The sequence below is a fragment of the Toxotes jaculatrix genome, chromosome 23 (assembly GCF_017976425.1).
Source record: "Toxotes jaculatrix isolate fToxJac2 chromosome 23, fToxJac2.pri, whole genome shotgun sequence".
Classification (NCBI taxonomy): Eukaryota; Metazoa; Chordata; class Actinopteri; family Toxotidae; genus Toxotes; species Toxotes jaculatrix.
In genome coordinates, this window is record NC_054416.1 from 10,029,289 (window position 1) to 10,046,392 (window position 17,104).

At 42.7% G+C, this 17,104-nt stretch overlaps 1 protein-coding gene across 1 annotated transcript in view; it reads left to right on the top strand.

The window, feature by feature from the left end:
• The window catches only part of plcb3 (phospholipase C, beta 3 (phosphatidylinositol-specific)), a 42,392-nt gene that overhangs the window by 15,610 nt on the left and 9,678 nt on the right, over window positions 1-17,104 (top strand). The window contains exons 3-10 of the mRNA XM_041031070.1: window positions 11,062-11,130; window positions 12,913-13,050; window positions 13,384-13,463; window positions 13,566-13,619; window positions 13,929-14,001; window positions 15,537-15,637; window positions 15,851-16,017; window positions 16,934-17,080. Of these exons, the coding sequence (XP_040887004.1) occupies window positions 11,062-11,130; window positions 12,913-13,050; window positions 13,384-13,463; window positions 13,566-13,619; window positions 13,929-14,001; window positions 15,537-15,637; window positions 15,851-16,017; window positions 16,934-17,080 (829 nt within the window). The remainder of the gene's footprint in view (window positions 1-11,061; window positions 11,131-12,912; window positions 13,051-13,383; window positions 13,464-13,565; window positions 13,620-13,928; window positions 14,002-15,536; window positions 15,638-15,850; window positions 16,018-16,933; window positions 17,081-17,104) is intronic.

Consider the following 17,104-nt stretch of genomic DNA (forward strand, 5'->3'; position numbering starts at 1 on the left):
CAGGGAAATGTGGCTATTTAGACATGAAAAAACAGGGTCAGACACTGGCAGTGACTAATAACATTACCTCATATATGTTATTCAAGTGCTTAAAAAGTTATACTGTATATTCTTGCCCTTAATTTTGCTTTTTTTTTTTTTGTTTTTTTTATGGATTTTTTTTTTTTCAGTCATTACTGTGGTGTTTTCAAACTGCACTTCCCAGAAATCACTTGTCAGTCAAACTGTGTGGCCAGTGCCATGATGTCTGCTTCTTCAACTTCTCTGTGTATTAAGTTTCTACAATGACGCAGGTTTAAATCTGGACAGTAGACATGGAAAACATGCACTCTGCTCCTCCACAAACCTTCTTAGATAGAGGTTCTCTGCACTGTTGTAAGGTGAAAATAAGTGCACCCGACTCACTGTGGCTTTACAGAAGTCCTATTTCAAAGTGGCAGGGTTTTGGTTCCAGCGATCCCACAGAGTGAAGCTTCAATTCAGCGTTGTGGCTCCCCAGGAGATTCTGAGAGAAAGAGGACATGGCAACACAGATATCCAGCTATTATTAATGAGAACAGTTAATACGCTTTTACACAGATGACAAGGGTATTCTGGATGGAACCCATTTCTCTGAATAGAGGTACCCAAAATATTTGATCTCCAGTGCAGTTTTTTATTTTTGCTGCTCTGCTGTTCTTATTACTTTAGATGTCAAACGATTCAGAGACTCCCATGGCTTTAATCTGAGAGCTCCTTCCTTTGAACAGAGTGATGCATTGCACCTGCTTTGTGAAATTCAGGATACCCATGGTCAGTGAGCAGCACTGGATCAGAAGAAGAAAGTCATTTTTAGTATCTCAGCAAGGACGTGCAAGGACGTCCAAAAGTCTGCAACCTAAAAATGGCAAAAGCGCTTTTGTAACAATATTCAAGTTGAGAAAAGAGGATAGAAAGTACCACTCACTGTATCCAGGGGAGAAGGACGCAGCACTCACACTGTATTTTATATAGGACAGGCACACATACGCATGAAAGTTCAGCCCCTGTGGGTATAGGTTTATGGGGACTCAGCACATGTTGCTCACTGCAGTTACAGAGAAAACCGCATTGTACCGATGAGGTAATGTAGGGTATGAGAATTAGGTCCTTTCCATAAGTGTAAACAATGCAAACACTGCAGCTGAATGGGACAGAACTGTGTATTTCCATGCAAACATCTCCAAACAGCCTCCTTTCATGCAGCCCAGAGAAACATCTTCCGGCTTTTTCCCTTGCTCCATCCATCACTGGTCTATTTGCCTCATTTGTCCAACTTTATTTGGATCACCTGTCTCCCTCTTCTCACCTTTTCTCTTACACTCGTTTCAGATCTTTTCCTCCTTAAATCTGGTTTCTATCTTTCCCTTTCTTTCCCCTCGTGTGTCTCAATCTGAAAATATACCTCCCATCTATTTTCTTTCTATTCACTTATCTTCGTCTGTTTCATGTCACCTTCTTCTAAGTCCTCACTTTGTTTAACATTTTCCTTTAAATATCTCTTTACTGCTCTCTTTTTTCCATTGTTTTTCATTTGTCTCTGTCTCTGTCCTTTTCTTTAGAAGAGGATTTGCCAACCTTTTCTGAGACAATATTCTTCCTGCTCTACCAGTCAGCTGATATTTTCTTTCTCCCTCCTTCTATAACAATCTTCCACATCTCTCTCTCTCTCTGTCCGTCTTCCTCTCCCTGCCACCTCCATCCTTTCCTCCCCCTTTTCTCTCAGTTATCTCCCTCTCTCCATCTTTGTGTAATGTTCAGAGGTTCGGCTAACAGGACCTCTGACGTGTGTGTGTGTGTGTGTGCACGCACATGTGTGTGTACTCAGAGCCCAGAATTTCCCATAATGCTTGAGTCAGTGGCGATAACAACCAACTGTCGCTGACAGACACACGCACACACGCACGCGCACACACACACACACACACACACAGTGGCTTGGCAGTGAAACGAGAGACACACCCCACCACGCACCAGTCTGCACTGTTTTTCTTTCCCTGTCACTCACTGTTCTTCGTTCTCTCTGTCATTCCTGACTTTTTAAATCTGTCCACTCTTTGAACTTTGAGATAAAACTGTTATTAACACGATCGCATTTCCACTCGAACAAGTTCACTTTATCTAACTGAGGCGCAGCTACACTCTTGTGATTTATGCTAGTTGTTCTGCAGGCATAAATCGAGTCACTAACACAACATACAGGCCGAGGTTGAGTGTTAGTGTAACATGGTTGATACTGTGTGATGCAGCGCCTTGGAGAGATATACTCCTACACTGATAATTTACTCAGTCCAAAGAGAGCCTCAGTCTTCGTGGTAGCTTTGATTATACAGTGCATATTTCACCTGTTTCCAAACTTCTAAGCTGCTCATGTCCAGGAGGAGCCCAGTGTAGACACACCTCAGGACCAGCCGTAACCCCTTCAGTGACCCCTAAAGACCCGCGGTAATTAGTTTGGGAACCAATCCCATAATACAACATCAGTGTTGGTTAGTGCGTCGAGTCTGACTGAGGCTAAATGCTAAAGACAAAGTGCATGCCAGTGGCCGTGGGTTCCACATGCACATCCCAAATGCACACATCTGTTTCAACATCTGTTTTCACCCTCTTGCTAATCCTGCTGTGTGTGTCCTTTTTCTGTCCTTGAGTCAAACGTTTTTCCTCCTCCTTTTTACATTTCCAACCGAAATTAGACGTTTGAGGTGTCTGACAGATGTTGGGGGGTTGAAGTCTACAGGATGAATATTAGACACCAAAATGGAGGAAAATCTTTTGGAAGGATGGCGTTGCAGCGCCAACATGTCTGTCCAAAATCTCCTTCAGGTGTTCAGTGCAATCCAGTTGGATTGAGACACACTAAGGCCAGATTTATGTCATCTTTATACTAATAACCAATAAGTGACTCATCATGCTCCGTGGATGAGGACATCTCTTCAATTAGATCATTGCCTCTTGATGTCTAGATCCAAAGTGGATGTAAACTAACTCAACGTCTTTATACATGTCAGAGAGCATGATGGGATGTTAAACGTATCATGCAACACACGTCAACATCAATAGAAGCATCTGCATTATAAGACGTTTTCTGTGTAAATTAGTTTCCTCTGTAATTTGTAGATTTCCAGTATCGTTCTAATATTAGATCTAATAAAGTGGTGGTCGCTTTTGAGCACAGGGTGACCATACCTGCTGTGAGACCCTGAACCCTGAGGGGTAAATTAAACAAATGAATAATTAAAATTTACATAAACATAACATCTAAAAAATATGAAGGTCAAAACCTTTGCTTTTTCTGAAAAAAATCTTCCCTTGCTACCTCCTAGAGGCTAAACTTTGAATCACAGTGGATTTCAGTTTCAGTTTACTTCAGTTCATTTTTCGCTGTTTCGACTGGCTTTCTGTTGTGGGTTATAGAACTGTTTCGACGTGCTTGCACTAATTTTGGGGGTTTCCAATTTTATTCTTGTCACTCAAATTTCCCTCTCACACTTTCTTCATTGGAAAGCAAATATCTGGGTTACAGAGAAGAGACGCAGAACAGAAGAATGTCATGGGATTTGATGATTCATGCGGTTTTAAAAACCAGCACCATGTAAAGCCTGGTCTCCACTGCACAGCCAAACAGGGCTACCCAGGCCAGAGATTACTCATGGCACCTTGTTTCCCTGTTTGAGAACAGTTCTGCAATAATTCTCCACACTGTCGCTGCCAGCACAGATGACTTGTCAGCTAAAACGTAGTTTCCAATAAACGAAGAGGAGTGTCTGTTTTAGTGCCGTCGAGCTGATCCTGGCCGACGGCAGCCTCACCTGCCACGGCGGGATGAGTTGAAATGCACCTGGCACCACGGATAATCCTCCCTCTCGCTCTGTTTTACTTTAGCCACCCTCTTTCACACTTTTGCCGTTGGCTGTTGCCATGTTTCTATGCTTCTAATCCACCTTCAATTTGTCTTTCTCTCCCCCTCTTTCCCTTCCCCTTTTCTCTCCATCTTGGGGCAGCTGGTAGCCGTCAGAGAGATGAGGCAAAAGCGGTTCCTCTAATATAAACTGAAGGATGACATTTCCTCCCACTCTGCTCTCCATCTTCTCTTGCTCTTTGTCTTCCACCGCTCTGTCTCCATTTTTCTCTCCATCTTGCTTCTTCCCACCTCTCCCTCTGCTCCCATCTCCTTCCTCCTCTTCTTCTTCTCATCAGTGCTTTTTCTCACATGGTCCTCTCTCTCCAGAGTCATTGCTCCTTAATTTCTTGCAACAACACTTCTAATCTCCCTCATTCTCTCTCTTGGCGTGGGAAAGTGGGCAGGAAGTTGCTCAGACGGGGAGATGGGGGTCCTGGGGAATTTTGTTGCCTCCTCTTCCCCCCCTCCTCCTCCCACTCGTCCCATTCCTCTTCCCCTTTTCCCTGAATTCTGCTCTCTCCTTCCTCCTTTCCCTTCTTCCCTCTTTCCCGTAAGGTGTGCAGGTCAATAGCACCTGGGCTTTTAGACACTTGCCCCCAGGGATGTCATTGAGTCACCACATAACTCCAATTTAGCCTCTAATGGTGTGGATTTGATTTCACATGCCTTGAACAGACTGAGGGGCAGGATACACACACACACACACACACACACACACACACACACACACACACACACACACACACACACACACACACACACACACACACACACACACACACACAAACCACAAACAAACACTCACTCCAGTCTGTCAGGTGTTAGCTGTGATTATTTAGAAAAGCGCTGCTCTAGTGTCTCCACATTCTCTATAACCGGATTTTCTGGAGGTGTGAAAGTGATTTGAACTGTCAGTCCAGTATGAGAAGAAGAGAGTGTCAATAGTGTGAGTGGTTTGGGTTTTACATAGGGCTAAACAAGGGTTATTATTTAATTTTCCGTACTGATTAATCTCTACATATATCATTTTTTGATTAACTTATAGTTTAGTTAAAGAAATTGGACATTTTGTGAAATTCGCTTTCTTGCCGAGAGTTACACGAGAAGGTTGCTACAGCTCTCTCTCTACAGTCTCCCATCTGTCTGAATACTAATAATAAAGTTAGTCTGTGTCTGTCGAAAGTTAAAAAGTTAACTGGACTCCTTTGAGTCTTTACAACCACATCCACCTGAACAGGTAACAAAAGGTGTGTGAGTCCTCGTTTGTGTGTCGACATGCCAGATTGAGAAGCATGTCGACACACACAGTGAGCTGAATTGTTGATAGAATGATTGTTGGCAGGTATAAGTAGAGATCTAATAGAGATTATCTCCCTGGCTCAAGTCAAACATCCACTAGGAATTAACTTGGAACAAGGGTTTACTGAACACACACACACACGCACGCACACACACACACACACGCACACACACACACGCGCGCACACACGCTGGAGGTCACTCTTGGGCACACACCCAGTGAGCGGTTTGCAGGGGAAGTTGAGTGTGTCAGTCGATAATGTGACAGCTTCCTCCCTCTTTCTCCTCTCTTTTGGTTTCTTTACTTCGCTTGGTCACATGTTTTATTTTCTGTTGACATTATCTGTTAGTGCACATGACAGAGCAGTCTTCATTTTACACATACACACGCGCGGCATAGAAATTCAGTTCTTCACTGTATGATGAACCGAGACACTGCATGGTATCGAATCCATTGTTTAAGCAGATGCTTCCTCCACAATTTATGTTTCAGTGTGGGTGTGTGTCACACCTTGGGTCTTATTTTTATACTTTTGGTCTCTGTCAACACTAATAATAAGATCTGGGAACACAGCGTCATTGCTAATAAGATGTCGTTATATCTTATATCTAAATTTGTAGACAAACCAAAGTGTAAAAATAACAGGTTGTCATTTTCATGTGGAGCTGCTGGATTGGTTTCTTGGCCTGGACAGTGACTTCTGGAGTCTTGGAGTTTACTGTGAAGTTGCCAGACAATTTGCAGTTGCTACGTCCAGTCTCTATGGCTGCTGTCTCCAGCCTCATATTTACCATTCAGGAATGAGGGGGTCTATCAGTGTTCTCATCTAACTCTGGGCAAGAAAGCAAATAAGCGTATTTCCCTTAGTTCTCAACACACTCACACAGCTGTATTTTCTTTCTGCCTTCTCTGACTACTTATCATTTTTCTGTGTGTGTGTGTGTGTGTGTGTGTGTGTGTGTGTGTGTGTGTGTGTGTGTGTGTGTGTGTGTGTGTGTGTGTTAGTGGGCTGCAGGCAGCTGCACATGTGGGTTTGTGTTGTAAGTTCACCCCCATTGATCTATGTGTGTTTGTGTATTGTGAAGGATTTACGATTCCTGAAACTATTTTTGTTGTGTGTGTGTGTGTGTGTGCTCGGCCCAGTTCAGCCAGTATTTATTTGCCTTTGAGATATTTGGTATGACACTCTAGTTTATGTGTGTGCTCATTTTATTGATGTTTCTTCTCATAAATGGCAATGTTTTTTTCAGCCGCAGACATTTGGATGTCATTTCTCTTTCATGTTTTATTGTTGCTTTCTCTCTTTTTTCATTTTTTTCGCACATCGTCTTCTCTCTGTAGATTCTAATATTTCACTGATTACAAATCACTCCGGATCAGTTTATCAGCTAAGTGGCTAAAATGTGAACGTTAATGTACTCGCTCTGTTCTCGTGTTTACGCTCTCTTCATTCTCGCTGTCTCCAGACCGCAGAAATATGAAACAACCGAGCGAGGGGAAAAGACAAAGAGCAAGAGAGAGAGATAAACAGATAAAAGGAGGGAGCGATAGAGGAGGGAGGGCAGAAAGGGTGACATCCTATTGATATACACGGAGGAAATGTTACGAGGTGACACAGACGGAGCTGTAGAGCTGTCCCGTGCTTCACAGGGGTATTAAGTGTCTCCATCCGTGTCTTTCTCTAAACACCTTGCCAACTCTCCCATCACGGCCATAAAACAGTTTGAAGTTCTCTTTGTCCCAGTTCTACGATGTTTCTGTCCTTTAAAGTCTTCTTCTGTCAAGACTGCTTCTCCTCTCCTCTCCTCTCCTGTCCTTGCCTCTCCTCTGCTCTGATTGGCCAGTTGGTTCGCAGCCAAGTGGTCGAGGGTGGAGACGTATGCTGTCCTGGCAGCGTGCGTGTTCACGAGGATCAGTTTTCTATATTCCGTCATCGTGTGCCATTCGACAGGAGTGGTAATTGGTCATTTGAGACATATTTAGCTGTGGTCATCTTTCAAACACACACACACACACACACACACACACACGTGTATGTGTGTGTGCGCGTCGCAGGAAAGGAGTGGTGCTCTCTTCATTGTTTAGTTGCCCTTTCATATTTTTCTAATCTTGAGAAAATGAATGGGGCAGAGTGGCCGGGGAGGAGGGAGGAGGGGAAGTGGAAAGTCAATCAGAGAAATGAAGGAAGGAAAAGAGTTAGTCAACGAAGGCCTAATCAAAGTGCAGTGACATTTACCGTACTTGTGTTTTGTGCCTAAATATAGACTAACCTAATAACTATTGTTGGATCAAAAACACCTATGCACACAACTGCAGAACAGCAGAAAGTTAGGTACTTTATAAGATACTGTGTGAGAAGTTAGAATGTTATTCAAAGCAATAGTCCAACATTTTGGGAAATTCGCTTATTCACTCTCTTGCAGAGAGTAAGATGAGAAGATTAATAGCACTCCCATGTCTGTCGGATAAATATGAGTCTGCAGCCTGCAGCCAGTTAGCTGACTATCAGGGCTGGAAGAAGAGGGAAACAGTTAACCTGGCTTTGTGTGAGAGTTACAAAACCTGTCTGCCAGCACCTCCAAAGCTCACAACATTACATGTTATACATCTTGTTTATTTAATCCATATAAAAACCAAAAAGAGCTGCATTTGAGATTTATGAGATTTATTAGATGATGAAATTTGTGATAGTGTTTTATCAATTCAAGTTTTTTATTGCTCTTTCATTGTGTTACATTGCGTTTGTGTGAAAGGTGCCATATCAGTCTGACTGATCAACTTTCTGTTTTCACACCTCAGTTTTAGTACAGATTAAACAAGCAAGATCCAGAGGTATTGGCAGGTGAGTTTTGTTACCTTCAGACAGAGCCAGGTTCCCTGTTCCCACCCGGTTTCCAGTCTTTGTTTCAAACCTGGATAATAGGGTGCATGTACACATACCTGGATTTATCAGGTATTTAATTCAGCAGATTAACCAAGAAAAAAACATTCCCATTAACATCTGCAGAAAATCTACTCTCCCATCCAGACCAAGCAGTGTGGAGTTTGCACAGCTGTCATTGAATTGTAGATGTTCAGATTGTTTTTCTCATAATAACTATATAACAGACATAGACAACACTATTTGGCCACAGTAGATACGATCAGTGCTACCGTGGTTGGTTTAGAAAATTCAATGGTTTTGATATCACTTAGAATCAAAGAGGGTGAATGAGCTTCTTCTGGGCTCAGTCGGACCTGAATGCTGAATGCACTGCAGCAAGACGCGCCCTTTGTTTTGAGCAAAGGGTGCGACTCAGCATTTCTCAGCTGGAAAAACTCCACCATCACCTGTCGATGTAATCCACAGCTGAGTGCAACACGTTCGCAAGTCACAGTCTCTAGAAGGGGTGTGGGAGTGCTTTCTGGGAAATGTAGGAAATCACAAACTGAGGCATAAATACACGAGGCCGACTGAGGGAAAGTTCTTAGGTTCACCAAAAACAGAGGATTAAAGTAAAATATAGCTAACTATAACTTTATCACAACATGACTCCTGGAAAACTCTCACCCAGACTCATTTGGAGCAGTAATGAGCCTGCAGCTGAGTCTGAAGTGATAAATGGAGTAAGCAGTGTTTGGGTCTTTGCACCCAGAGATGAATGGAGCGCTACAGCTGCCGCGACTGGCTAAATATTACACACTGAAACACACAGATACACACACGCTAACTGAGCAGAAGGCCGGAATATGTTAGGAATGCGCTCTCGGAGATGACCGACCTTCACACGGACACACACGCACCACATCGTGTGCTCAGATACACAGCGATGTGCAAAAACACGCACATTCCACTTCACGTTCACACTCTTTTCTGATCGCATGCTGACACATTTGTACTCGCCTTGGGTGAAGGTTTGCTCATGAAGACTTGCTCACACTTCTTTATCACTGTCATGCACTGACTTACAAGGCTTTTCTCCACACACACGCGCACACCTACACACACACACACACATACACACACACCCTATCTTGCTCAACAGGTCAGGATGTTTCACAAGTTGGGACCTGTGTGTCAAGGATATGCTTGTGAGCATATGGCTGCATCTGTGTGTGTGTGTGTGTGATTGTTTTACATTTCTATCCAGTGAGAAAATGTTAACTGTGAAAGAAACACACACATGCACGCACAGACACACACACAGTCACAGGCGGCAGTCAAAGTTGTAGTCTCATTACTGTGGTCTCCAAGGAGTCACCATGGCAATAGCAGAATGAAACCACGGCCTGTGGGAGAGGAGGTGTGTGTGCTTGTGTGTGCGTGTGTGTGAGTCCTTCAGACCCAGAAGCACTTTATTCCCTCAGGAAGTAAGTTACTCTCCACTGGCCAATCAGAGGACAAAGTTTGAGAAAAAGTTTAATCCAATTGGTCCAACACTACTGACCTTTGCTGCTCGTGGCCAATCCCGGGGGAGCGGACAGCCTGCTGGGCGATGACATCACACAGCTAGAATGAAATGAGAGAAGGAATGAGGAAGATGTGAATTTAAATACTTAAGCAAAGGATAGTGACTTTATGAGTTTGTCTTTGTTGTTGCTTTTGGAAAGGAAGTATGGGTAGAACATGGATAAAACAAGGGGGAGGAGACGTCCGACAAACTGACAAACACACTCGGACAAAGAATAACAGGAAGAGAAACATAAACAGTTAATGTTCATTAAACATCTTCTGATAGACGGGAAAAAAATGTAAATTGTGTATTAAAAATGCATTAAATGCCACAGCAAAGCCGCAAAGAGATGGAGAGAAAGACGAGGAGGAAAAGAAAATGGAAGATGAGCAACATGGATGAAGTAAGGCGGCTTAAGGAATGAGTGCAGGGCTAAACAAATGTTTACAGTGCATCCTCCTCTGTGTTTATGGCTGGGTTTATGACCACACTCTCCACCTCCCGTCCATCCCTGCCATTTACGTCTCTTCTACCAGACAGCATTATCCTTGGTTGAGGGAGCTGTCGTCTGTGTGTGTGTGTGTGCGCGCGCGCCTTTGGCTCGTTTGCATGTATGAGCATGCATTCATGTGTGTATTTTTGTTGCAGTATCAGTCATGCAATTTTGCTCCAGAGATATGTCTAAGATATGTGTGACTGTGTGTGCGTGCGTGTGCGTGTGTGTGTGTGTGTGTGCGTGCAGTTGTCTCACACAAACACACACACAGAGTTCATATGTCAGTGGTTGTGTTTTATGTCTAGAGAACCAGGGAAGTCTGATAAAAGATAAATAAAAGAGGATTTAATGGAAGGAGGAGAAAGACTAGACAGAGCATACGCTTTTAGCCCGAGGAATTCTTTTCTACACAGGCCTTTATTCAAGTCCCCTCGTCTTTTCTCCATCCATCTAAAAACAGACTCTTGTTTCATCTGCAGTCTCTGCTTCTCACACAAATTACAAAAAGCAGAAAATAATGGACATAAGACTGGAGGGTCATTCTTGTCAACTTGAAGTAGATTTTCTGTTCTTTTTTTTTTTTTTTTTTTCTTTAAATGACATTCATGGCAATCAATCCAAAGCTTGTCAAGACATTTCACTTCAATCCACAAAATCAACCTACCATCCCTATGGCAGCATGGCTACAATATGGTGCACATATGATTTTTAAACAGGACGTGACCCACTCTTCCACCCTAGAATGATCTCACTGTTTCCTATTTCCTGTCAACAGGGACATTGAGTAATACACCAAATAATATATTGACACATGTAATAATTATTAATTCTAATGCTGAATCTCTGTCCTCAACACACTCCTCTACTCAACAAGCGATGATAGCTGACATCTTCTGTCATCTCTGTCTTCTAGGAGGTGGACATTCTGGACATTAGCACCATCAGGGACACCAGAACAGGAAAGTACGCCAAACAGCCAAAGGTTGGTAATGTGTGTGTTTAAGTGTGTGTGTGTGTGTGTGTGTGTGTGTGTGTGTGTGTGTGTGTGTGTGTGTGTGTGTGTGTGTGAGAGAGAGAGAGAGAAAGAAGCTGTCACCTCCTGCTGTTGATAACTTTGTCCTCTGACCAGTAATGTGATGTTCAAGTGTGACTGTCACCAAAAGATGTGAGTGTGTCCACTGTGTGTGTGTTCTCTCTGTCAGCTGATGGTGCAAAGGTGTCAGAGCACTAATGAGCCTGCTGACAGATGGGCTGTCAGACAGGAAGTGATATAACCAGTGACTGTTGGCGAGGAAGTCATTGTGTAAGAGCGTAGAACTGGCCGACAGAGACATTAATATAAAGCCGCGCATTAGCGGCACAAACATATGGATGTGTTGACATAGTGCGGGCTTGTGGGTTGGTTTGGTAAAAGAAATAACAAAAGACTGTTTGCTGCACTGAGTAACTGGTCAGTAAACAGCAGCGTAAGTGCTTTTACAGTGTTACTTTAATTATATTTTAGGAATCTGTAATTAAAGTGATAAACACTAAAATTTTGTTTATTAAATGAGTAAATGGCTTTTCATCACTAAAACATCACTGCATATCAAAACCTGCATGTTCATGACTATTGTTTAGTGCCTGTGTAACATTTAGCGGTGTTGTGTAAAAAGGGACTTTTATTGCTGCTGTGTGATGATGAAAGAAAAAAAAAAAAAAACTCTTCACTTACCACAGGTGATATTGATCTATGATGCAGGTCGCTTTGGTTTGGTTTGCCCAGGTCATGAGATGAGATTTCTTCCTCCACCACCATGCAACGTTTTCTGCAGTCACAGCATTAAAAATTCATTTTTTAAAAATGCTACAATCAATATTTTTTACATTAACAATGGATAATAAACAACTCTGTGTAATATGAAAGGGTGATAAATCTGCAGATGGATGCTGGCAACGAGCTTGTGAACATAGTGGAGCATTTAGCAGCTACAGAGCCAGATGTTTCCGTCAGGAGCTGGTAGAGATCAGAGCCAACATTAGATCAGGGTGAATGCTTATGCTGCTCCTTTAACTGCTGGTTGTGTAAATTAGCAACTGTTTGTTACCAAATTCCACATATCAGCTTTGTATGATGATGATATGTTAAGGTTGCAGGTTCAAAAGGTTCAAAAACAACATCTGAATTCAGTCCGTGTAACACTCAGTTTTACAAGGACTGTTTCTCAGATAGAAAGTAGTTCCAAAGAAATTTGTTCCCAGTGAGGTCTGTGGATTATCTTTACTTACGTTGACACCTTCTGGAGAGACGGGTCACTGTTGATGTTTTTTTCTTTTCTCTTTTTTTCCTTTGGTCATTTGTGTAAACTGATCCCTTAAACTCTTGCTTGCTTTTCAGTGGTAATGTCCATTTTGTCCACTGCTCTGGCAGGCATCCACGTTAATTTATTTAACTGAAATGAAAGAGAGACATGATAGAGAGGGTGTGATGGAGAGAATGTATAACTGATAGAGAGACATTGAGCGTTGGAGCGAGTTGGTGGGAGAGAGAGAGAGTGGTCTAAGGAGGAGGAAAGAGTCGTTTGGGTAATCAGATCACACTGCTACGCCACATGCATCACATTAACTGTTCTCAGGAGACAGAGAGATGGGCGAAGATCGGATGTGGGATGAAGGACGTAGAACGTTAAGGTCAATGTACTGTGTGTGTCATGTTTACATTTAGTGTTATAAAATGTCCCAAAGAGCACACAAGTATACAAGTGTGTGTGTGTGTGTGTGTCAGGATCCGAAGCTGCGGGAGGTGCTGGGCTTCGGTAAGGCTGACAACGTAGAAGGGAAACTAGTAACTGTCGTCCATGGCAACGACCTGGTCAACATCTCCTTCCTCAACTTCCAGGCCATGCAGGAAGATACAGCCAAGGTAACCATGGAAACCACTATCCTATAATCTACACAAATGACTTACGCTTGTGCATAATATTTCTTCCTTCTTCTCCTCCTTCCTTCCTGTCTTACTCATGTCCTTTCCTCCTCCTTACCTCGCCCTAGTTGACTTTCTTTCCTCAGGCCATATGTTGATTACTGCATTTGCGATGTTGACATAGAGGCGTGCATGTTTAGGAGTTGTAAAGAGTGTGTGTCAGTGTGTGTTGTGTATTGTATATAGAAACAGTTTCTCTTAGTTTTGACATCAGACGAACAGTCCAACAACCCTGCTTTATCCTCTCGCCCTCGTCTCTGTGTGTGTTTCCAGATTTGGACAGATGAGCTGTTCACTTTGGCCACAAACATACTTTCCCAGAATGCATCGCGGAACACCTTCCTACTCAAAGCGTAAGACGTCATGTGTCTTAACTTGACACTGGGCAGCTGTAGATTTTAGATCACTGTTTTTATGCGCTGACTGTTTCTCTCCGTCTCATCTCTCTGTTTCAGTTACACTAAGTTAAAGGTGCAGGTGAATCAGGACGGGAAAATTCCAGTGAAGAAGTGAGAAACACACACACCACACACACCAACCGCTTTCTAAACTCTATACAGAATTTTAAACACCACTTCTCTTCACTTCTTCTTTCTTTTCCTCTTCTCTGTCTCTCTTCCACTTTCTCTCTCGTCTCCTCTTTAGTTCACCTCTAGTTCATTTCTATTTCCCGTTGACGTTTGGCACTTTTTTTGCTCACTGATCCTGTCACACTCTTCTGATTTGATTTATACACTGAGAACACTAACCTCAGCATTGATTAAAAACTCTGAACTGAACAGTGACCGTTATCTCTCCTCGCTCTCTCTGGCTTTCAGTATTCTGAAGATGTTTTCAGATAAAAAGAGAGTGGAGACGGCTCTGGAGCAGTGTGGCCTCGTCAACAACAGGGTAATCATCGAAAGCAATCACTGACCGCAGAGTTACTCAAGACGTGTGTGTGCATTGTGTTGGTTCATACATGACAACAGCAATATACATAACAAAGTTGCAATTCAGTCTCTCACCCTAGGGTGTTACATAGCATTCCTTGCATGCCTTTGCAGAGGAGTAAAAAAAATGCTGTCCTCTCCTACAGGAGAGTAGCCTTAAAATATGAAAAAATGTTTTGTAATTAACTGTAAACAAAAGTCACAATTTGTGCAAGTTAATTAATGAGCTTTAGAGGCACTGGTCGGTGGAATTTGTTAGGTTAGCTATTTCCCCCCTAAAACTTCTTGATGACATTGAAACTGCATGAAAAAGAAGAACATCATCAACTTTTATCTAGTTTGACTTAACATCCACATCATAATCAATTAAAAGAAATACATTTGGAACATGGCATCTGCTATAAGACAAACTCATCTCCACTGGTATCTGGCCTCACACTTTTTGTTTGCTCCAGGTTTAATTAACTGTCAACAAGAGTCACATGCTTTGTCTTTCAAACTGTAGCTATCAGAGAATATCTGTGAAGCGTGGCCACGTAAATTAGTTCACAGTGAACTAAACTGAAACTCAAAAATCAGTTTGGGCTCGTAGGATTTTTGATCCCCAGGAAGAGCAAATATTGATAGAACACTGAAAATCACAGCTACATTCGTTCAGTCAAAGCTGAGAGTGCAATGAAAACATTAGCTCTGTACTTTCCATCTACTGTATTGTCAGAATTTCTTCTTGTGTTTGCAGTGTAAGGTACCACAGCCTTGTGGTTTGGTAGGTAAAACAAGGTTTCTTGTGTCTTGTTCAGTCCGTGCAATCTGTCCTAAAATCAGTTTGGAGTCACAAGACTTTTCGTTTTTGAATAAGAGGCCAGATTGTGCAAACAGCACTGTCAGCGTTTCTCTTAGTGTTGCTGTGCTCTGTTGCCTCCTGCTGGTTACAGAGGAGAAGACACACAGTAGGAAGCCACAACCATGACAACAATGTCACCAGTGTTATTTAAGCATATTTATCTTCAGCCTTCAAAGTTTAAAATAACTTATAGATTAGTATAACTTGTTTTTTTAAAGCTTGCACCCAACAGTAAGTTGTGTGTCAGTGTGCAGTTGGAGGCAGATGGCTGCAGACTGACTGACTAACAGGATCAAACTATCTCTGCAACTACTGAGCCACTCTGTCATTGTTTCGACCTCTTCACAGACCCACAGGGACTTTAAATCTGTAAATCTAACAAAAAACAGAAACACTCTAACAGACGACAGGAAATAGCAGCAGTTTGTCCGACTTGTGTTTTAGGAAATCCAACAACAAAGCAGGAGTTTAATGTCTTTGGGATCAGTAGTGGTGGCCAGAATTATTTTTACAGACACAGTGGCATGTTTGATCCAACATCTACTTTGCATTGTATCCTCAGTTTGGTCATTTTTTTCTCTCTCTCTCTCTCTCTTTCTCTCTTTCCCTCCGTATCTTTCTACACGATCCCCTGTGTTCTCTGTCTGCAGTCAGAGGGAATAAAGCCAGACGATTTCACGTGGGAGGCCTTCCAGAAGTTTCTCGACAGCCTCTGTCTCCGGCCTGAGATACAAAGCATCTTTGAGGAAAGGTATGTGACACATTAATAACACTTTCACAAACGTGCGCTGTGATTTTCCTTCTATGTGTATTCCCTTTCCTCGCTAGAATAAAACTTCAGCCTCTCGCCTGAATCCTTTCATGACAAGTCTCTGGTTATATTTTTAAGATTAATACTCACAGCCTCTGCCTAAGTGACTGTACACGCACTCTTTTCTTCAACACACTGTTGTCTTTGCTCCAGTGGCTCCAAGAGGAAGCCGTTCATCTCTTTGGACCAACTTATGGACTTCATCAACCGCAGGCAGCGAGATTCCAGACTGAACGAGGTGCTGTACCCCCCGCTGAAAAGAGAGCAGGTCCGACAGATCATGGAGAAATATGAGACCAACACCAGCCAGCTGGAGAGAGGTTAGTAACTCTGTGTGTGCTTTGTTTTTTTTTTTAAATCTTTCTATTTACAGTTTAAAGTGTGATTTTCATCTGCACTGAATTATTGCAGAGAAGATGAATCAGCCTCTGCTTCTTTTGCCTTTATTGTGATTCCAAAACACCATGCGGTCCTCTCTAAGGAAGAGAGCAGGGTACTGAACCAGACAACGGCAATAAAACAGACTCAAGGCTGAGAAAATAATGTCATTTTGCTATATAACAATAATCCAGAGTACATGCTGCTGTATCTTCTTGTAGATTGTATCTGTTCTAAATCGAGGTTTATCTGCAGCAGCCGTACTCAGATAATTATGGGTTTATAGGTTTAATTGATTTCCCTTGACTTTTATTACGGCAAAGTGGAGAACAGGTTGTCCACCTCTAAAAATCTTGGCTATAATCTGACCAAGGCTCTGTTTCCATTTTATATCTGTTGTAAAACATCCAGAATGTGGGAATCGTTCACAGGTCTGATTAAATGTCCCCCCTACGTGTTTTGCTGTGGTCATCTGTGGATAAAATGTACCAAGCCTGGGAACAAATGCCGTGGCCACCGTAAGCAGCTGTGCTAGGACACTGTTAAGCCAAAATGTGTAAGATGATCCACTCTCCAGCCCACGGTGTTCAGACCTAACCCGGACCTGCCCTCTCAGTCTGTTGCTGCCTCTCCTAAAAACAGGAGCCGTTTTGCCGTTGTTGCCAGTTTACTGGCAGAACAAATGACGTACATTACTTTAATCATCTTCCCGTCCTCGCCCTTCAAATCAAATCAATTATTCAGCCCGGCATGAGCAGATGGATGCTGGTCAATCCAATTAAACCAACTGTCAGAAACAAGTTGGACTGTTTTATTAAAGTATACGAGCTCTGTCCTCTCTGTCCGTCTCTCTCGCAGACCAGATCAGTTTACAGGCCTTCAGTCGGTACCTGGGTGGAGAGGAAAACAGCATCGTGCCTCCAGAGAGGCTGGATATCATCGATGATATGAACCAACCGCTGTCGCACTACTTCATCAACTCCTCACACAACACATACCTCACAGGTAAAAGCACGCTCACACAATGCA